The 22,739-nt window shown below is 46.7% G+C and overlaps 1 protein-coding gene across 1 annotated transcript; it reads left to right on the top strand.

The window, feature by feature from the left end:
- The first annotated feature begins 5,722 nt into the window (after positions 1-5,722).
- On the top strand, positions 5,723-9,337 carry FJX1 (four-jointed box kinase 1). The gene has a single exon (XM_033063901.1). The coding sequence runs from the start codon at positions 5,723-5,725 to the stop codon at positions 7,004-7,006; it is 1,284 nt and encodes a 427-aa protein (XP_032919792.1). The 3' UTR covers positions 7,007-9,337.
- The last annotated feature ends 13,402 nt before the right edge of the window (positions 9,338-22,739 follow it).

The raw sequence follows: 22,739 nt of genomic DNA, 5'->3' as shown, positions 1-22,739 counted from the left end.
TTAATGTGCATGATGCAAGTTTCAGTGAGCAGCTCATCACTGTGCAGCTTTGCCAGTTCAGATCAGCCAAGGATTTCCCCCCAAGCCATGAAAAGGAAGGCCATCATGCCTGATGCTGCTCATATGAAAAATCCTCCCAGCTTAATCATCAGCTGTCTGGAGGCTGGGTTGTATTTGTATAATAGATGCTGCTGACCTATCATTTCAATATATTTCTTTCATGACAGTTCTGCAGAGTCTGCTTGTCAGAGACCCTGAGAATGTCAGTCTGAGCATAGCACAAATGTCTTTCCATCTTTTCTGCTCACTTTTAATGGGGATGAGAACAAATCACCTAAAAGACTTTGCATCATCAGGCACCTGATATGTCTTATGAACACTTTCAAGAGCCAGGCACAAGAGCTCAAGCATTTAGTTATTTATTGCTTTGATATTAAAAACAGAGAGTCCCAGAGCACAGAAGAAATAGGTTCCATTCCATGTACAGAAATTGCCAAGCTTCATATTCTGCATGGTACATCAGATTGAAAAAAAAAGCCCCCAAACAAATGCAACGAAATAAAACAAAGCAAAACAAAACAAAAAATCCTTATATAGTCCCATATGTCTGAGAGCTTTTCAACTACAGAGTCAAAGCTTCCAGATTTCTCTATTCCAGGCTGAGACAAGTTCATAAATACTTACAGAAATTGCCAACCTGCCTGCAGGGTTAACATCTCTAATGTACACCTCCCTGAAATGAAATGCAGAACACCTTAACTTCTTCAGCCCTCCCCCAGTCACAACCAGCTACAAATCCTGCCCTTCAGTTGTCAGAATATCTCATCATGAGGGATGCATTTTTAGGCTGAGAAATACAAATCCACCTTGACAGAGCCAGTCAGGCATATACACAGGCTATGCTCCTGATGGGTTTGTACCAAGCATTCCTAGTGGGAGAATAACCTACAGTGACACTAAGCAGGTAACATTTTTGCACACTAGCTTCTTGCCTGTATAATTTATTCCAAATTCCCCACCTTTCCCCAGGAGAAACAAGCTGTATTGGCAGTAGCAGTGTTTAGAAGGTAACCCTGCACCTGTAGTCAGGTAGCTTTGCAGGCACAACTTTTTGCCCCTAGCCAGTTAATCTAAGTACTTTCCTTGCATCAGGAAGAATTGAAACACACAGGCTGCACTGGCAAGAGGATCTGAGCCTGAGCTGCCTTTCCTCCAGGATGCCGTGGGTTCAGACAGTACGGAAGGGCAGCACAAGGTGCTCTCACCACCAAGTCAGCAGGCACCAGGGAGGCTGCATGGGGAGGAGCACATCAGCAGCAGAAAAGGAGCCCTACAAATCAGCCAGTGTAGGTTACTGGGGTGAGGAGGACTGATACTGCTCTGATGGAAACTCCTGATACCCAACATTTACCCTAACCCAGAGACTCAAAACACAAAGAGAGGAAATGTGGAGGGACAGGAAAGTGCAGCACTGACGAAGCAGTGGCATCATTTTGCTCCAGCCTGTCTGAAGTAGCTTTCACAGTAGACCCAAGTCCCACAGGTGGAGGCACATTGTACCATGTACTCAGTGACCCTCTCCTGAGAACAATCTCAAGTGGTCCCTTTAAAAATGGCTGTCGCTAGTTTGGGAGTTCACTGGCACCACTCACTGCCAAGAACTAAAGGTGATAAACGGGGGTGGGAACAAGCTATTCAGGGACAGTTGAGGAAATGTTGGGTAGAAATAGAGGTGTTTGATAACCTGACTGATAAAGAAGAAAGAGTGCAGATAGAGTTGAAGTACTAATGGTGGGAACAAGCTACATAAAAAGTCTTAGGAAGGTGAAATGTAGAAAAAATATGCTGGAACAGAATAAAAGGACTCTATTCCCCTCCCACCCTGGGATCCTGAACTCCAGTTCAGAGTAAGTGAAGGGCTTCATGTGTTGTGCTAATGAGAGCGATCACCATGAAGCAATAGCTCAGGCTCACCCCTGCAGTGTCCAGGAAAGGAGCTCACAGCCCTGCTGCAGCTGATGTGGCACTCACCAGACTCAGTAACCTGGCATTGAGGTGTGTTAGGTGTGCCTTTGGGTATGCACCAAAACCAATGTTGAATGGAAAGCATCTGTCAGTACTCAGTGAAGGCAGAGAAAATTTCATGAGCCTGGGAATTACTGGAGGGGACTGACTAATTGTGGTAGTCCAAAAAGGTCTGTGCTGGGAAATAACTTCCATGCATTACCTCTGAAATGTGGGGGTGGAGGCGTTGTACTGAAGCCTTGAGCTGTGGGAGAGTATCACACAAAGATATGCAATGTTAGCACACGCCAGAACTTGCCTGAGCCAGAGGGTGCCTACTCATGGCTGGAACAATCCTCCCTGCAGCAGGCTACAGAGGCATCCCCTCTGTCAGCTGCATCTCCAGCCATGGAGGAGGCTGTCCTGGGGAGCACTGGTACACCTCTGGGTGCTTTGGAAGTGCTGATAGTTTTGGGCTCTGGCACAATGGAGACTCGCTCTCTGCCCAGTTTGCCAGCCTTCCTTGCCCAGCCGGGCCACTCAACTCCAGCACAGATACAGTGTCCAGAAAAGTCCCTGTCTGCTCCCCCACGATCCCAATCCTATCAAAGCCCATTAGACTTTGGCATTTGTTTTGAACGCAAAATAACTTTCACTGCAGGGGAGACATCATCAAGTCTCCGTTCAGTTCCTGTTTCTTCTGCCTTTATTGGGAAGAATTGCTATCTGCATTAACAGCAACCCCTCATCACTTAGAAGCTGAGTACTGGGCTGCCAAGAGGGGAATTAGGGGAATAAAACCATCACTAGACTGAAAACAGTGTGCAACACCAGTAATCAGGTATTCTGTGAGCCTAGTTTAGCCAGGCAGCTAAAATCAAGTTAATGTAAGAAACAACATGGGGAAGCCAGAAATTATTTTGTTATCTTCTTGCTAGAATTCTGGGCCTGGACAGTGGCCAGCACTCCCTTCCCCAGTACAGGGCTGTGAAGCCTGGAGACTTTCTCCTTTATCTCTGAGCTGCTCATTGCAATGTCTGCAAAGCACTAACAAGACATCTGATTGACCCAAATATATCAGTGATCACAGTTTCAGGAATGCTTAACATGCTGTAAATTGAACAGCTTGGCTGATGTTTAACCCTCTACCAATTGTCTGGTTTTAAAAATGTTGCAGCTTGTAAGCAGGATTATTAGCCAGGGGGCTGCCTCAGCTAAACTTTGGCTTGTACTCCTTTCAGAGTGCAGTTAGGAGGCAGAGTGTTTGGGGGAAGTGATGTTTTCCCAGCTATTGATTTAAGGGTGTAGTCACAGTATAGCCTGTTGATTAACTGCCTAGCCTACAAGAGGTAAGCTGTAATTGAAATTAATGTCATGCATAACTTGGAGGTTATGTCCCCCTTAATAACAGGAAATCTAGTGTCCTTATCCATGGCAATGGATAAGAACATGGAATTCCCAGTACAGACACTGGTAGTCTGATGCTCACTAGAAGCATAAATCACCTGAAAGAAACACAAAATCATATAAAGCCAAATACACGTCCAACTATTGTATGGAATATAATTAGTTTTTTGCTTTCAACAATTCTCCAGCAAGCCAGGAGTTTTCTTAAACCTATTTCAGGCCCGAAAGAGGCAGAGAACAGAGGCAATTCTGTGTCATTTCTTTGGTAAAAATACTGCTGGATAAAAGCCTCCTGCTCAGAGTAATGGTACTGTTCTCACCGACCACTGTGAAGTGCAGCAATCACCAGCTCCAAATCGCGTACCTAGTGTTCACTGCGCAGCTCATGTGGCTTCAAAGGGTAAAATGTAAAGCATCATCTGGCAACAAGGCTTCAGGGTCGGAACAGCACGAGACCCGAATTCTTAGGCAGAGAGAGGAATGTCTGACAGCTTGTATTGCCTTTGAGGGGAGCCAGGCCGGTGAGTATCTCTCACTAGCATCAGTCCGTGCCGGGCTGCAGCGCGGAGCCGGGAGCGGCAGGAGGTGCTGGTGCGACACGGCAGCGACCGCACGGAGCGCTCTGCCCGGGAATTCGAGGCAGAAGACAGGGAGAAAAGACAGCGAATTCAACTTCTGGGGTTTTTTCCCTTTTCTTTGCGTTGTTTGTTTGTGGTGTTTTGCCTTTTTTTTTTTTTTTTAATGTGGTGGGAGAGCTGTATGCGTGTGTCTAACTGTGAGTTGCTGAGGTGTATTAGAAGAGTTTGAATGTTTTTAACAAAATTCTGAAAAAGAAGGAATTCCCTAATCCTTATATTAAAAGATAATAAACTGTATTCCATCCAACCTGGAAGACTCGAGTGTGGCTGAAAAACGGAGTTGTGATACCTGAAGAGAGCAGAAAGAGTTCAAGAGACAAGAAAGGAAATTTTTTTCTTTTGCACTATTTAAGATTCTGCGTGCGGTGGTTTCGCTGGGCTGATCCAACTCCAATAACTACTTTGGAGGATAGCCACGGCAATGATAGCAGAAGGGAGAGGTGTTTAATCTCGCTCGGCTCACAAACGTGTTCTTCCCAAGAGAGATCCCCAGTAAAATACAGAAAGAGCAGAGCTAAGCGTCTTTACCTTGGGAGGGCAGAAAAATTGAAATAGGGCATAGAAAAATAGCTACTCTTCTAAACACCTCACAGGGACACAACTTGGAAAGAAAGGCTGGCTGTTGCTCCCTCGGGCAGGATATTCTCGAGAGGGTTAAAATACCAGAAAAAGCTGTTCCACACACTCCGTGACACGCCGGTGCTTGAGCACCGCGCACATCCCGGTGTGTAAGGACGGGAAGGGCGCTGCCCTCCGTGCCGGCGGCCCCACCGATGAGGAAAGAACAGGTCATGCTCCGAGGGGTCGCACTACCGCGCCCGGTCACTGGCGTGATGCCCGGCAGGGAGCCCCGGCATCGCGCGGCGGTGTCCGGGTGGGTCCGGTTCCGCTGCCGGGCGGACAGGTGTCTGTCCGGGTGTATGTCCGCGTGTGCACCGCACGGTGCTCGTGCTTGCAGCGATCCCTTTGTGCAACCACCTGCGGGCTCCCGGCCCCGCGCGGCCCCTGGCACCGGGCTGGGCTGAGGGCGGCTGGAGCGGAGCGGTGCCGCTCTGCCGCTGACCGCGGCGCGACCCCGCCGTGCGCCCGTGGGCGGGGGGCGGTGCGGCCGCGCCCGGGGCTCCGCGGCCGCCCGTGCACCGGCGCGGGGGGCGGCCCCGCTGGCGTGCGCACCGCCTTCCTCTTCCCCTTCCCCCTCCCCGCTTCCCTCCCTCGGTGTGCAGGCTCCTTTGTGCTGCCTGCAGCGGCGAGGAGGAACCGGCGGCCCAAGCGCCCGCGCCGCAGCGCTCTCCCTTCCAGCGGGCGGGCGACCGGCCGGCTCCCACGCCATCCGCGACCTTTCCGCCTCCTCGACGGGGCTCCCCGCCGGGTGCGGGACCGCCACCCCCGCCGCGCGGGCCATCGCCGTTTTAAGCGGAGAGCCACGCCGGGGACGGGGCGGGCCGGGCGCGCCCCCCCGGCTCCCCCACGTGGTGCGGTGCCCGTGTCTCCCGGCCGCCGGCAGAGCTGGGCGCACACGGCGTGGGGCAGCTGCTGGGGCTCGCCTGCTCCCGCCGCCGCTCTCCGAGCGGCAGATCCGGCCCGCGGCCATGCGCCAGCGCCGCGCTGAGCGGCCGAGCGGCGGGGCTGCACCGCCGCCGCGTCCCGCGGTAGCGGCGTGAAGCGGCGTGAGGATGAAGCGGGCGAGGCGGGCCGCGCCGGGCCCCCTGCCCGTGCTGGGGCTGCTGCTGCTGGGCGCCCTGCCCGGGCTCTGGACGGTGCTGCTGAGGCGGGAGGCGGCGGCGCTGCCGGAGCCGCGCCCGCCCGCGGGGCAGCCCCCGGGGCGATGGGGCTGGGGGCGCTCCCCGGCAGCGCGGGGCGAGTCCGGCGGCGGCGGCGGGCAGAAAACTTTTCGGACGCTGCTGGCGGTGCCGGCGGCGGCGACGGGCCGGGAGGAGCGGGACGGCGAGGAGCGGCTCGCTGTGACCGACTCGCCGCCGCCGGCCGACACCGCCTCTCCGGTAGAGCGGGGCATCTTCTGGAGCCGTGAGCTGGAGGAGCAGGTGCCGCCGGGCTTCGCGGCGGAGGAGGCGGCGGCGTGGCTGTCGGCCGCCCGCGCAGCCCGCGTGGCCTCGCTGGAGCGGGGCGGCTGCGGGCGCAGCTCCAACCGGCTGGCGCGGCTGTCGGACGGGAGCCGCGCCTGCGTCCGCTACGGCATCAACCCGGAGCAGATCCAGGGCGAGGCGCTCTCGTATCACCTGGCCGGGGTGCTGGGCATGCAGGAGCGGCTGCCGCCCATGGCCCTCGCCCTGGTGGAAGCCCGCGGGCGGCAGTGGGAGCCGGTGCGCGAGGAGCTGCGCGGCTCGCACTGGGCCGAGGGCGCCGTGGTCAGCCTGACGCGCTGGGTGGACAATCTCACCGCCGTGGTGGCTCCCGAGCCCTGGGGCGCCGAGCCGGGCGCGGGCCGGCGGCTGCAGCCGCTGTCGGCGGGGGAGCTGGTCGGGCTGCCGCCGTCGCAGCTGGTGGAGCTGGTGCAGTGGAGCGATCTGATCCTCTTCGACTACCTGACGGCCAACTTCGACCGCCTGGTCAGCAACCTCTTCAGCCTGCAGTGGGACCCGCGGGTGATGCGCCGCGCCACCAGCAACCTGCTCCGCGGCCCCGACGGCGGGCTCGTCTTCATGGACAACGAGGCGGGGCTGGTGCACGGCTACCGCCTCCTCGCCATGTGGGACCCGTACAACGAGCCGCTGCTGCGCTCCGTGTGCGTGTTCCGCGAGGGCACGGCCCGCCGGGTGGCCGAGCTGCACCGCCGCCGCAGCGCTGCCGCCGAGCTGCGCCGCCGCTACCGGGCCCGGGAGCCGCTCTGGGCGCGCCTGGGCTTCCTCTCCGAGCGCCAGGCCGAGCTCCTGCAGGCCCGCGTGGACTTCGTGCACCGCCACATCGCGCACTGCCGCGCCCAGGCCGCCGTGCTCTGAGCGCCCCGCGGCCGCAGCGCTCGGCGCTGCCCCGCTCCCGGCAGCTGCCCCCGCCTGCCGCCTCCGTGCCCCGTGTCGCTGCCACTGCCGGGGACGGGGGAGATAAACAGCCTGCGGGGGTGTCGAGAGGAGCGATTAATTCGCTTTGTCAACATCTCTGAAGATGCAGAGCGCAATCGATATAATTACGGCCCAGTTCCACTCCAGGACTCTGCCCCCAGAGTTGGAAAAATGAGAGGGTTCAACATCCTCGGTGCTTTCCTTAACTCTCTTCGTGCACTCGCCCTCATAAGAGACCCCATAGGAAAGCAGTCGTCTTTTGTCTGGATTGGGGTCGAGTAACTTTTTTTCCTTCCAACGAAGGCAGGCAGAAAATTTTTTTATACGTTATTTCTTTTGCAATGGCATATTTAAGTATGAATGTTGATGTTCATAGACCAAGAACTGATTGCACAATAGGGGAGCCCCTAACTATCAAAACTGCCCTATTTATGAAACTTGTTTCCTACCAATTTTCTTTAACGAAAGTGAGCCTTTCCACTGATTGTTAAATCTTGTTGATGAGAAGTGTATAGGAAGCCCATATTACCTTTGTTCTTAGGGGGGTTTTTTGTGGATTCATTGAGTTAAACTGTTCTGATTCTTAAGGGTTTGTTTGTAATCATCACAATCATAATTTCATCTCACCAGTAAAGTAACTGACTAATGGGTGGCACAAGAAGATCTCCCATTTTAAAAAAACACTACTATGTGCTAAGACTTTGACACAATAGTTAAAGTGGAGGAAAAACTGTTTCATGCACTTTACTTTGACTTTTTAATATTTTTTTTTATAGAAGACCTTTTTATTTTACGAAGTCTGCCTTTTATGTACATTATATATGTTCATAAACTTTTCTGTAACATACTAAAGAAACTGTTATTTCAGTAAAGTGTGTTCATGTTTTGCCTTCTGTGGCCTGGATGTTTTCCTGAGCTTTGACAGGGAAATGTGCATCTCCTCAGTCTTTCCTGATGGGCGATGGAGGCCACCACTTCACAGCTTGTCACTCCACTGAACAGAATGAAATTTTACTCATTCCCTCTGAGGCAAGGAAGAGTAGAGTTAGGCTTTCAAACACTACTCTCATTCCTAGGTGTCCCTGTAAGGGGAAGAGCTCTTGGAGTAGTGTGAGTACTTCGGCTGAATGGATATTATCTGGTTTTCAAAGGCTGAAAGGGACTGCCCTGGCTAACCCCGGGATAAGTGAAGCAGTTAGTTTCAGCAAACCGATAGAGCTGGTGTGAGCTAGCTGCTGTCAGCCTTTTTGGATGCTGGGACTGGATACCAACCTGGTACAGGTCACGTCAGCTGTCCCTGCTCCAGAGGTTTGTCCAGGGATGGCAGCTTTCAGTGATGTTCATACTGCCTTCTCTTCCCATTTTGGTTATCTTTGCAATGAGGAGATTGAGGCAGAACTGAAGAAGAGGAAAGCTTTTTAATCAAGCTGAAATAGTTGGTGGGGTTTTTTTTCCCCCTACAGAAGTTCTGTTCTAGGGCAAAGTACTAGCAGTGGACGTGCAAAATAAAATATTAGTATCTCTTGCTTGCTTTTTTAAATGTACCAGCATTCACAGAAGAGGCCATTGTATGGCTCAGAATAACAACCAGAATAAGGACAAAGGATAAACTAATCCTTTTTAGATCCCAAATACCAGTATATATCAAACAGCAGCATAATCTCTTCTACATCTGGACAGGCTGCTCTTGATGGAGGCAGCAGCATGCCCCTGTGGCTGCTGTGCACGTAGGTGCTGTTTTCAGTGTCAAGCTCTAACCCTCCCTTGAACTCAGGGAGTTCATGGACCTACCTGCAGGAGGTCTTTGGTCTATTAATACTCATTATTTACATTAAACTTCACATAAAGACAATTTTTGTTGGCCATTTCAGTGTTGTAGGGGGTTTTGGGGGGTTAGTTTTTAAAATAAGACAACAGTTTCACAAAAAATTTAATGGTTGATTAATTAGGTATGTTAGATATTGCATCTTTGTGTATGAGTATTTATTTCAAAATGTCTTGGCAGCCTGCAAGACTAGCTTTCATTCAGCTGCTGAACTGTCAAGGCTCTCTATTGAACTCGTATTTATAGTTCACTGCATTTATCTCTACGAACAATGCACAGAATCCCATGTGACATTCCCTTGTCATTTACATGATAATACACAACTTAACTGTAATTCTTAATTCTTCCTTAGCATTGCTTTGTCACTCGAATGCAGCAGTTTCTGTCGCATTCACCTCATGAAAACATATTAAAATAATAAACTGCTTGCATACATTTTAAACCACTATGAAGAGCAAACTGCTGTGCCACAAGCATCTAAGGTTTTATTTCTGTTTAAGTACTTCTATAATTATGGCACAACTGTGGCTTTGATGGCTAATGGGAAGTAAATCTCATTTTCAGTGTCTTTAGAGCAGAGCCTAGATAATTACCTCTTTCAGGAAGAAGCATGATTTCCTATTTGGTTATTGGTAACTACCTCAAGTTATATATAAGTTACATGTTCAGAAATGGTGCAGTTGTAGGTTGATGTGAAACTAGAGATGCTGTGCTAGGGAAGCAGTGCCCTGGGTAATGTGTTTATTCAAAAAGAATGGACAAAACTGGCACAGATGGATGATGTTACTCTATTTTATTCTTCTGGTGCAGATCATCTGTAAAAGCTTTGAATTACCATTATATTAAGGCAAATTTGCTCTTTTCTGTGTGATTTCTTTAAGGCAAACAGTGTTTTGTAAATTAGTGGTCTCATGGACATTTTGCATGGTATTTTAGCTGTATATACTGTCTTATATTTGACTATGCTCCTGCAGAACCAAGGGATGAAACTCTGTAAAACTTGATGTGGTGTAATTTCAGTAGCACTCACCTAACTGCTTACTTCCAGTAGAGTTTCCTTTGAGTCAGAGTAATCAGGCAAGGAAGGCCATTGAGAGCTGGAAGACTTCATGACCTGAAAGTTGTGAGTAGAAGGTTGTCAATGGCAGGATCAGCAGATTCTGGCTGTGCGTTGCCAGCAGCTCAGCAGCACTTCAGCTGAGGCTCAAGGAGCTGTCTGCACAACCTGTATCAGAATGGGGCTGGAGGGCTTTAGACCTCACTCAGCAGAACAATTAAGGATGTACTTCCCACTGCTTTCTACAGGCTTTCCATAAAGTATGTGTTGACAAGGTGGGCTGCACTGGTGCCTTGGTCAAATGTGGCCTCTTGCACTCATCTGAAGAGGCTGGGTGGGAGTCATAGCCCAGATGTGCTCTGGGTCTGTCCCAAATGTGAGACAGGAGGGCTTAACTAAGTAAAGTAGGTCGGAGACCTAGGTGCTTAACTGATAGCATAAGCTTCTGGGGAAAAAAAAACCAAAAGCCCAAAACCGCCCCCCCCAAAACAAAACAACAAAAACCGACAGAAAAAAAAACCCGAAACAAACCAGGAAAAAAGATCTAGAGAGAATGTATTTAAATGGACCGCATTCAGTTCTGTATTTCTGTATGTTTCCCTAGTAAAATTCAGAATGACTCTCCTGATTTTTTCTTGCATTGAAATCTGAGGAGGCTTGTAGGTTTAAGTGGTTGCTGCTACTCCCAGCTTGAATTTGGAGTCGCTGGGACAGTATCTCCAAACTCTAGCACAGTGAAGGGAGGACCAAGTTCACAGTTTCTGAGAACTTGGATATCAAAATTGTGCTTGCAGTGGCTACTGCACCCTCAGGCTGCACCAAACAACAAAACCTGTGAATTCAATGGGGTTCCCACTTGGGCAAAAAAGCAAGAATGTTGTTTGCATCACAAATCTCCTTTGCTTCTGTTTGTTTGCATCTGAAGTAATTTCCATTATGGATTTATTTTCAGTGTGGATTTCCCTTTGAGAATTTCCTTCACAGCTTGGGAAGCTCTTCCCAGGTGCCAAGTTCCTTTGCCTCTCACATAAAGCAGCTGCCCTGGGGATGGAGCTGTGTTGACCTCTGGTGCCACGCTTCGCTGCCCTGCTGAGGCTGTGTCAGCCCATTCAAAGACTGGTGAAATAGCTCAGGGCCAGTGGAAGGTAGTGAAAATATAGTTAGTAACACTCTGGCTCACTGGTCATACAGTGTGCTCTTGACATCACTAGTGTATTTTTTTGCTTTTCCTTTGAAGTTTGATGCCTTTTTTAATGTTAATAAACTTAGAATTATCTCACTGACATTACTAGGTGGTCCAGGACTGTGAGATATGAGATTATAAAACTTAATCCCATTTTCCATGTTATTCCTACTTTGCAACTACAGCATGAAATTTAATCACTCCTCCTGAGCTGTGCTCCCTGGGTTAAATGTGGCAAAGCTCCCAGGAGAAGGGGTGGGCTGCACAGTAAGCAGTGCCTGCCGGGCACCCACAGAGCTCCTGCTACTCTCAGTGACCTAGAAAACCTTTTACCTTGCTTGGGTGCTCCCTTCTGAAGCAATGCATGCTCATCTGAGCAGCAGTTACTTCCCAATGGGGTGACTCATGTATTTTATTGTGAATCAACTGGTGTTTTAACAAATATTATCAGTCCCACACTCAGGGACTGTTTAATCTGAGTGTGCTTTGGGTATGGGGCAGGAACAAGCTATTATACCTGTGATGTCTTAACACCCTCGTGTGCTCCAGTGCTGAACAAGTTTATGGGAAAGAAGGACACACCCAAGCCTGCATGAACAGGGGCTGCTGTGTGCAGGTGTGAAAGGAGCTGTGCAGATGAAGGAGACTGATCCCATCTGAAAGCAAACCAGTGCTGTACTCAAGGAAAAGAGCTCTGGCTGGATTATGGGAGGATGAACAACAATAATAGGACAACAAAGAGGGTCTGTTGCAAATGGATTGTCTTTTTGTGTGATTCTGCTATCCAGCTGCTTCTGTGGGGTTTGTGTTGAGGGGTTTGGGTGTGTGGGACTTGCTCCATTTCTGCGAGAAAACAAACACAAGGGAAGACTGACTGCAAAATGCAGTGATTACTGATGCAGGGAAATTGAGCAGACGTTCTGAAGTCCCAGACCCTTCCAGTTCCTATCTCAAGGAGGGATACACAGGTAAGGAGGTTTCAGGTGGAATACAAGCAGTATGCAAGCTGGTTACAGGGACAATTAAGTCAGGGAGATTTAATTGCACTGCCAGGGTGTCTCCATGCTTGTCCAGCCTCTGTCACATGGCCTTTTTGAAATGAGACACTGTCAAGCCAGTCTTTGGTGTCAATCCCGCAGAATGTGTTTTATAAGAAGCAGTCAAAGGTGCAAAAATTAAAATAAGAAAAAAAAAGATATTGAGGCACCTTAAAGCAGGCAAATTCCATCCAGATGATGGGACCAAGCAGCAAACATCCTTTGATGAAATTGGATGGCTGCAGAGACAGTGTCCCCCTCACAGTCTTTTTCTCTACCTTCTGTGACAGGTTTCTTTCAACAGCCTTTGAAATGGACCTTTTTGAGGCAGTCTGTCACAGAACAAGGAGAAAAACACATAGCATGAGATTTTTAGCACTCCTGGTACAGAGGACCTGCTTTTTGCCTGTGTAAACCATTGGCAGCTAGTGATCTTGAAAGCATAGGCTCATTTTCAAAATCTCTCATTAAATGTTTTTGTTAGCTGGTGGATTTCAGCCTGTGTAACATTATGTATCCACAATGATTTTTATTGCCTTCAGCATTTTATTTAACCAATTCAATATTATTTGCCAAAATTCATGAAGTACTTTCCCCATTCTGAGTTTTGAGCAGTTCACTAAAAACTCTCTTTGGCTGCCATGGAATCCATTATATAACTTAATATCCAAGTATGTAACAGTTAAGGTTTTCCCGGACTATTTGAACTAGAGGATGGTGTCAACCTTGAGGCATCCTCAGATCTTACACCTGCAGCTGTGGGATGGATTAAGAGGTTTGGGATCAGTGTGGTTTTGTGTCAGGAGTGAGGCTGGGATGGTTTCTTTGCTGTTGCCACTGGCTGCTCATTGTGTTCCCCAAAAGTACGTGCAGGAGTTAGAATTACTATTGGTCTGTATGGTCTGAGTTGATTTTCCTGTTTTGACTGAAATGTAGATTAGGGGCTTTGTTTCCAATAGTATCTCCCAGAAAGCAAAAGGGAATTGTTTTAAGTGTTGATGTCCATGATGTCCTGCCTTCCACCACCTACCCCTCCCTAAAAAACTTCCCCTTCTGCCAAAAGCCTTCTCTCCTGATGGTGGGATCTTTAAAAGTGCATTACAGTGAAGCCAGAAAGGCATTTACCTCAAGTGATAGCAATGCAGTAGTGGCCCCCAGTAATGAGATAAGGAAGAAACACATTTTTTATCAGTATCTCCAACCCCAGCACAAAAGAAGGGAGGTGTATTTCTGCATAATGTATGTTTCAGTCAGAAAAGTCATAATTTTTTAATGTCCCTGTTTTGCTAGTTTCCTTTTTGTGTCCTTCTGGGGGGTAAAGGGCATTAATAAACAATGGTTTCTAGCTGCTGTCATGAATATTTTTTAGCCATACATGATTTCTTGTAGGCAAACTAGAAGTCTGCTCCCAGAACGTATTTGTTTAAGTGACTGCAGTTGGTTAATTTGCTTTAGTTTAGCTGGGTCACCTTTATCACCCCTAAAGTTTTCAATGTCCTTTACTGTATTCAAGCTAAGGGGAGGTAATTGCTTCCTTTTTTTTTTTTTTTTTTTTTTTTTTTTGTTAATATATAGGACTTGCTCATCAGACAAAGAATTACTTTCTCTTTTTTAACAGTGCAGTTCAAAGTAAGGTGGCACAGATTATGGATGAACCTGGATGCAAGGATCTGAAGGATATTAATGGTATTATTTCCTTTCACACCAGGTACCCCTCTAGGCAACTACCCAATGGAGTTATTCCTGGTTTGATAGCCACCAGAGATCAAAATTAAACCCTCTGCTTGTGTTTTGTTAAATGCAAGTAACACACTAAAGTATTTTCTGATTTACGGCCCTGCAGGCGTAACAACATGAATTTCCCTGCAGTTTGGATGCAAAAACTGGTAATGAGTATATCCACAGTGAGTGTTATTTAAGATATGCTTTTAGAAACAACAAGGGGAACTGACAGTGGAGCCTCTTGCTCCTTTCTTTGGTGACTAACCCAGCAGACTGCTGGGATCTCAGCTAACCAGAGCCAACTCTGAGAGTCAGGATGGCAGGAGATTTTGATATCTCCTCTAGCAAGGAATGTTTCAGTTTGTGCCATCATCTTCTTGCTCATGAAAACAATGAAAATGAGTGGTTGGAGCGATGCAGTTAAATGGATGCTCCTGGGTTGCCTTCTGATTTCTTTAATCACAGAATCACAGAATGGATAAGGTAGGAAGGGACCACTGGAAGTCATCTAGTCCAACCTATCTGCTCAAGCAGGGTCCCCTAGCATGTTACTCAGGTTTGTGTCCAGACAGCTTTTGAATATCTCCAGGGAAGCAGACATTCTTCTTTAATTAAAAAAAAAAGTACCCCTCCTTAGGTTTCCATTAGTGTTCAGGTGATTAAAACTAAATTAAAAATGTAATTCACTTATCAGGGAATAGTACAGATAGTTGTTTTACTTGTATGTTGCTTCTCCCAGTCAAAGCAAATAAACGAGGCAGTTTTTGTCAATAATGAGTCTCCAGGCAGTTTAATTTCCTAAACCTCTCCTACACAATCAGGGCAGTGCAGAAACCGCAATCAGTATTCCTTGAAATGAAGCTATACCCATACAAACAATTAAAATAATCATGTATTTTATAAAAGAGAATATTTGGAATTTTTTTTGCTTTTTGTGAAACTTAACAAACAGGCTACAATATTTTCCTCTTTCAGACTGTCAGGTTTAGCTCCTTTATGCTGAAGGCAGAGGAGACAACTGCTTCATGTGGCAACATCTATTTCCGATTAAACAGCACAGCAATCCCGTCTGTCTTAGCAGTGCTTTTGGTGCCATCAGGAAGGTTGTCTCTGATCAAAGAAAGAGGCATAGTACAGGTAAGCTACTTACTGAAGTATGGATCTAAGGCTTGGTTGCTTCATGGATGATGTACCGATACTTTGTGAGTATATGGACAGTTTGGGTTAGTGTCAGAAATAGGTGTGAATTGTGACTCTAGTGAATTCAGGTGTTAGAGAGACTCTGTGTTGCACTGCGAGAAGAAAACCTTTAGGATCAGCCCCAAACAACCATCTCCCTTCCTCCTCCTTCACCTCCCCCCTCTTCAGTTGAAAATAGATGACTGAGTCACAGAGCAAGCCAAAGCAAATTCAGGCAGGATGAAAACAGGTGGCCCATGAAGCTGCGAGGTCTGTGCTAACCCCAGTGTAATCCTGTGTCTGCAGAGTGGCAGCTGGCTCAGAGGCTGGAGCTGGGCTCCTCCAGGAGCAGTCACCCTGTCTGCCACAGCACCATGTCATGGCTCTGTGCTCTGGCTTGCCATTTCACCAGCTGTGCTGAGAGCCAGGAACTGGGACAGGCACAGCTCTCTTCTTACACAAGAGAGAAACTTGACACAAGGTCTCTAGCAGGTACCAAGTGGCAAAAAAATTGTTTCTATAAATTTGCTAGTCTTTTAATTTACTAAAGATACCTTCTTGCTCCAGACTTGGTGCTTTTCCCTGCCAGGTTAATTTTCAGCACTTCAGCAGCTAAGGCTGCTCTTAAGACATAGTTTGACTTCAGAGGTGGGAAGTAAAAGTAAAAGGATCCATCAGGAAGAAGGGAGATATCCTGCAAGTCAAGGCTGCAGCTGTGAGCAGCTCAGCTGAAGTTTGTGGTCCTTGCCAGTGGAAAGGCTGGAATAGGGGCACTGCCAAAACATAGAGGTGGGATGGCTGCTTCTGCAAGAGCCTCAGCAGAGTCCAACCAGCAGTAAAGAACAGGCTTCAGTGAACTCATCTGTTCTGATGGCATTGAAAATGCTTAAATCCATATTATCTGGAAAGGGAACTGGAGTATATTTACTCATCACTTTGTTCAAAGTGCTCAACTCGTTTTCATTACCATCCAGGTAATTTTTGCTGCTGTCCACACTTTGCTTTGAGTTCTCAGATGTCTCTGATGTTCACACATGCTGGTACATGTTATGCAAGTCTGCCTGCCCCAGGGTCATGCTCCCTCCTCTCTGCCACTCTGCATTAGGAGGACCTACCCACACACATGGTGCCCCAGAAACACCAGCTAGGGCGGTAAGAAACACATGACATGCTCTTTTATGTTGAAATGCAAATAAGTGTTTTCCTCATTGTAATTTTTCAATCTGCTGTCATTTTAATGATACCCATCCATTTCTTTCAATTCCAGAAACTATCAGTATGTTCAGAGTCATCAAGAGAACTATTTCTCAGAAAGAAAAGTATACTCACTGAAAAACTTTAAAAATTATCCTGTCTGATATGAATTACTCACAAAGCTTGTTAATATTTCAGTTCTCAGTTCGCAAAATCGCTGAAAAATATAGGTGTACCAGATGGAGTCTTTTGTGCATTAGAAATTACAGAATTTTGACTTCTAACATTTCAGATGTGCATACATCTTCCTGAAATTGTCGGGAAAGGGCATATACAAGAAAAGCATTTTCAACATCTCTGAACAACTGCCAAGAATCTAAGATACAGCATGGATGCATAATAAAGAATAATATTCATGCTTAATGATAATGACACGGACCATTCAGAGACAATAAATTCGGTGATAATACTGATGATGTGCTTTGAACTTTTGCAGAGCATTTAATGATGGATTCAAAGCATTTTATGAAGATGAGTTAGGCATCACAGTTATCTCGTAGCATGTGTCTTGCTGCTCTCGTTACAGAGAGAGAAACAGGTTTGAAGGACCCATAAGAGGATGTTGCATGGCACTGGCAGAACCAGAGCACCCAACTTAGCAGGAAAACAAGGCCAGTGATGGGTGAGCTCCAGCACTGAAAGGAGAAGTGATCAAAGGCTAACCTTGCACCCATGTGGCCAAAACTGGGTTTTTTTCTCCCAGCCATGCTGTGCAGGCAGCAGCACTCTCTCACTTCAGTGGTGCTCTCAATGCTGCTGGCTGGCAGGAGCCTTCACCATCTGCCACGGGCAGGAGGGGTCCCTGTCTATGGTCCCTCCAGGGACCCACTTCCCCAGAGCTGGCAGCTGGCAGCTCAGGCTGCCTGCACTGCTGCCAGGAGCCAGCAGAAAGCTCACTTCTGCTGCTTGGCTTCCCCCACACCTCTGCCCTTGATGAAGCAGCACAGCCACATTGCAGAGATCCCCTTGTTTCCCAAGAATGCCAGACAGGCTTCAGGGTAAAGAAGAGGGATTATAGATACAAGATTCATCCTTGAATAATTGCAAGTAAAAGAAAACTGTGACTTCTTTGTCTCATATTTCTTCCAGAGCTGTTGTGTTACACATACCTTGAAGGGCAGTCATGTGAATTCGATGGAATAACCCAACTTCAAGTACAGTAATTTCATTATTATAAGCCGCACTTCTGGGTGTCGGCAACTTCTCGTTCTTTGTCCCTATATAAGCTTCACCTGATTATAAGCCGCACGTCCGGGCATTGGCAACTATCTTGGGTAACAGTACAGAGTGTGATAAAAGGTATCTATTCTATCACCATCTGTTGAGGGTGGGGGCAGTGATCCTTATCTCAGCGGCAGATATTCTGCTAATGGGACATCCATTGAAACCAGGTGGGGCATTGTTCTTTATCTTTTCACAACCCAACCTTCCTCCAGCGAGTCATTTTCTACTAATGGCCCATTGAGTCCCACTGTGTGACTGATAAAATTACTTCATCCCATTGGAAGTTGCTCCAGCCAGGGAGAAGAGCCCAACATTTCTCACCAAGACAAAACAGAGGTTTTAGGATGCTAAGGTAACCCCTTTCTCCACTGGACTCCAGAGGAAAACCGGATTTCTCCACATCACCACTGGACTTCCAGAGGGAAACTGCACCTTCTGCAGGAGCACTGCTTCAACTGAATCACATCTGTCACTGCAGGAGGATGCAGTCACCATTTAATGGGACTGCTACCAACACCCTGCCTGACAGGGTGTCAGGTTGTACTCTGACTTTGTCAGGGTTTGGAGTTTGTTTCTTTGTAGTACTGTATTTCTATTTTAATTTCCATAGAAAAGAACTGTTATTCCTAATTCCCATATCTTTGCCTGAAAGCCCCTTGATTTCACAATTATAATAATTTGGAGGGAGAGAGTTTACATTCTCCATTTCAAAGAGAAGCTCCTGCCTTTCTCAGCAGACACCTGTCCTCCAAACTAAAACAGCAACTTTTCGTTCTTTGTCCGTATATAAGCCGCACCTGATTATAAGCCGCACTTCCGGGTTCGGACCAAAATTTTAGTCAAAATGGTGCTGCTTATAATAGTGAAATTACTGTACTCCTCAATATCTGAATGAATTATTTTCTTTCTCCCATATTTAGACCAGATCTTTCTGTTCTTAACGAGCACAAATGTGGCATCAATGTCTCACATACCTACATCTGTTGTCTTCTGTGATCCTGACCCCAGAAAAATGGCTTAATACACAGCCTTAAGATATGCTGTAAAATCTGTGAGTTTTTACCCAGCAGTGCTGGATTAACTGCGTGCATTTTCTGCAAAGACTGTGCTCTTTGTGCCTGCCTTTGTTAGCAATCAGATAGAGCATCTTTAGGTACAGTATTTACAGGAGACCAGGAAAAATCTCTGTGCTGGTGAAGCTGTTCAGGTCAAGCTATTCCTCTGTATGTAATGTTGAACCAGGAATGCCAGGCTTACAAAGGTGGGAGCTTGCACAGTGATTAGTCCAGTGTGATGCTCTCATCCCTCTGGGGTTGTCTCTGGGCTTCTTGTAGCAGGTTGTGTCCACTCCTGCCTGCCACTGGCCTGGCCATGAAATGGGTTTCCTTTGCCTCAGCAGGGGCACATGCAGCCCCACAGCACACCTGATTTCAAGTTGTTCCTGGAAGAGCAGAGCTTTAAAGCTGAAATTTGAAAATTTGTGATTGGAGGAGTCAGTGCAATGCTATATATTTGCACAGGCACATTCACTTACAAGGGGCATGGTAATGACTTGAACAGATTTGGTATTTCAGTGCCCTTTTTTCATGTGGATGTGGATAGACATTCAACGAGGAAATGGTTTTTCCACTGCTGTTGGTGTAGGAATTTGCACTTTGTGTGGATCATAATGACTGCAAAATTAAACCTTACAGGAAATGTATAGTTTTATGCATTTCACTCATGCTCTATTTGTGTAAATAAAACCCTAGGGAGAAAACAGAAGAAAATCAGGCCATTTTATGTTGTTCAGTACCTAACTTAATCACTGTTCCCAACTTCAGAATAACTGGGTTTGGAAAAAAAAAACAAACAAAAGCTATATTAAGACAAAGGAAAGAATTTTAATCACTAAATGTAGATGAGGCTTCTGTAGATCATCAGATATCAAATACAATTTTATCACAAATATTAACTAGTATTAGCAAAAATTTCCAGGGTTCGGGAACACAGGAAGGACCTTCTTTTGTTTTAAACCACTGCAGCTTGAAAACTGATTTTCTAGCTTTCTACCAGTAGAAGTCAGATCAGAATCATGTTTAGAATATTATTAGTCCAAAATATAAATATTTGATAATGCTTGGTTGGTTTTTATGTTGTTGCTGTTGTTTTGTTTTGATTTTTGGTTTTTTTATTTATGGAGTTGGGATTTTTTTGGGTTTTAGGAGTTTTTTGGCTTTTTTTTTTTTTTAATGAGGTATTGGGGGCTTTTTCCTATAATTGCTTTTCGAGACTAACTTGTTTGAATGTTTGTCTGTTGAGAGCTGCTGATGACTGTTAGTTTGCATTAGACTGTGAGTACTGTCTGCTGAAATAAATCTGGCATTCGTATTCTCCTCACAGAGTCTCAAGTTTTGCTCTATCAACACTTTTCTTAAGTTCACTGCATTAAGGATTCAATGACAGGTTTGCACCTGGAGGCAAAGCCTGTTCCCTTCCCTCCCCTCCTTCCCTAAAACCCCAAGTCTTTAATTTTCCTTTGTTCAGGATAAAATGATATGTAAAGTATGTGTTGCCATGGATGCAAAACTGAGAGCCTATTGATCCTCCCCTTTACCAGGTAGATTTCAAGCAGAATATTTAACATCAGAGGGCACTATGGCATGGATTCCCAGACAGAGACAGATTGAGGCAGGAAGAAACTACTTTATAATTAAAGTTCCCATAGCTCAAAAGTATCCTGGTGAAATAAAGCAACTCTTATGCCCCCTGGGGAAGTTGCTGGACTTGTTCCCCACGTGCTCGGCAGCATTCCTCTGGCCACACTCTCTCCCCTCCTCCACGCGTTCCCACCATGCCAGAGACATGGTTCATTCCCATTTTCCCCCCAAACCCACTCAGATCTGAGCTATGTCCCAGATAAGAAATTTGTTGTGTATGCCACAGATAGTGTAGCAATGGAGTTTGAATGCCGAGGGAGATCACTGTGAAGGTGAATGTCTGCAAGTGCTGCCTGAGGATCCCCCCCTACTGAATAACCCATAAGGGTCAAGCTACCATCCAGCTAGGGCAAGCAGGAACACACTGCCACTCATGGCTCAGGGACTTCAGGAGACAACACCTCTGCTGCTGTGTTTTTCTCTTGCAGCAGATGAGAGCAAGCATCTGGATTTTATGCACAGTACATGGGTAATGTTCAGTCTCTGTGAGAGGCAATTATCTCACAAGAGTGTTATCATGCCAGAGAGGGACGCAGTGGTATAAATAAATACACTTTGAAAGTGGTTTACAATGTTTCCCTAACTTAATTTCAACCTTATTTTTTCAGACCTATTGTTTTTGCCATAGCTTCATACCCTTTCCTTTCAGGAACAGCATACTTAGCAGAACATCAATTTTCCATTGTAATTACGTTGCACCATGGCCTCCACAGAACTCTGCTAAAATGTTTTATTTAATTTTATCTAAAGAGTGTAGCATTGCCCCCACAGACTTGGACCAAAATTGACTCATTTTGCTTCAGATTAATTTTTTTCCCCACAAGATTGCATTATTACAGCCTGCTCTTGTTCTTCTTTGCCGTAAGCGCACGCTTTCATCCAGCCTGGGTCATGTGTTAAATGCCTTTTCAGGAGGGTTTGTATTTTTTATTGCTGGACAAGCTCTGAGTACTCGTGGGCAGAGTACTTACCAGAGCCCTGCTCAACAATGCCTGGTTCACAGCAGAGGAGGCCAGAGGTGAGCACCCAGCTGAAATTAGCTTCTCATTCAGGCAGCTCAATGTCTCTCTTACTGGGGCAGAGGAAGGTGAGGGCATCTGCAGGAGCAGCAGGGACCACGGTTTCCCTTGTTTCCAACAATCACCCCGTTGTAGGGCCCTTACTCCTTTGTCATTCATAAGAGCCACTGCTGCAGAAAGGCGCTTTCTTTTTTCTAACAGAAAAGGGCTTTAATAAAGCTATTGTATTTGATCACTGGCTAAGGAAACAATAATTTAGCATAATAGAAAAAGATCATTAATGTTCAATGAACCTAACACTCTGCTCCAGTTTTTTGTTGCCCTAGAGAGATGGAGTAAACTCTTCTTCCTTAATTGAAGACTAAATAGAGTACATTTCATTTTTCATTTCCAGCACTTTTTCCAATAGGCTTGTGATGTTTGCTAATGTGTGCTGAAAGGGATGGACTGCTTGGCAGCAGCAGAGAAATTGGGTGGGAGGGTTTAGAGCATATAAAAACTCACTTGTTCTTCATCAGACAGCTCTCTAGGGCCTTCGACTTCTTTCTTGACAAGCCTAATTTCTAAAGCCCCGAAGGACCATGCCAAGGAGATGCAATAGTCCATTACATTGCAAAATTGAGAGGATCAGAGGACAGCACTCATGTCTCCAAATATCCTCCAGCCATCTCTCCATGGGACACCTCTGTCCAGGGATACTGCTAAAATTGGGGTCTGGCTGACATTTTGATTGGAAATGTAATTTTGTATGTAACCAAGCTGATTACAGCTTACAAGCATAAGGCTTGCACCACTGCAGCTCTGGATTCAAATCCAAGGCCCGCTCCCAGGAAAGCACAGCTATAGTTCTTTGCACTGGAGACAGCTCAGGGCTGCCTCCATCTCTACAAATCACTTCAAACACTTTAGCATTGTCATTTGCAACCACCTTCACTATGTCCCCTTCTGGAGGCATAGCACAGTTCCTGTCCTGAGCTCTCCCCTCACACGGGCAGGAAGGTGCCTCTGCATCTCCTCTGTCAGAATTGTTGGCTGCAAGGTTGGCTCTGGCTGCTGTGGCCAGTGTGGGAGCGAGCTCTGGCCACATCTGTGTAAGACAAGGAGCTGAAACACATAGCAGACACTGCTGTTCCAGCTCTGCCCAAGGAGCTCGCTGAATAAAATGCCTGAGCTCAGCTGTCATGAAACAAGCAACTCCACGGAAATGCAGTGGCACAGCTAATAGCATCAGTGTAGCCTTCATTTAGTGCAATGAAAAAGGGCACCGCTAAAGGCTGGTTTTCCCCTAGAGTTTTCCTTGATGGATTTTGCCATCGGAGAATGCACCATCCTCATTCCCTGGTGTGCAGGAACAAAATTAGAGGACACAACAATCAGCAGCAAGAAGCAAACTGAAGCAAATCGGGTAGCAGTGCTACCCTACTTACCCTAAAAAAATAATAAGGGACTTAACAGTCAAGACATCACTAAGAAA

Source organism: Catharus ustulatus, chromosome 6, assembly GCF_009819885.2.
Source record: "Catharus ustulatus isolate bCatUst1 chromosome 6, bCatUst1.pri.v2, whole genome shotgun sequence".
In the NCBI taxonomy this organism is placed as follows: Eukaryota; Metazoa; Chordata; class Aves; order Passeriformes; family Turdidae; genus Catharus; species Catharus ustulatus.
The sequence above is the reverse complement of the archived record's forward strand: the minus strand, read 5'-3'. Positions and strand labels throughout refer to the sequence as shown.

What these genes read in the sequence shown, in the direction of transcription:
- FJX1 (XM_033063901.1), top strand. Translation starts at nt 5,723, where the DNA reads ATGAAGCGGGCGAGGCGGGCCGCGCCGGGCCCCCTGCCCGTGCTGGGG.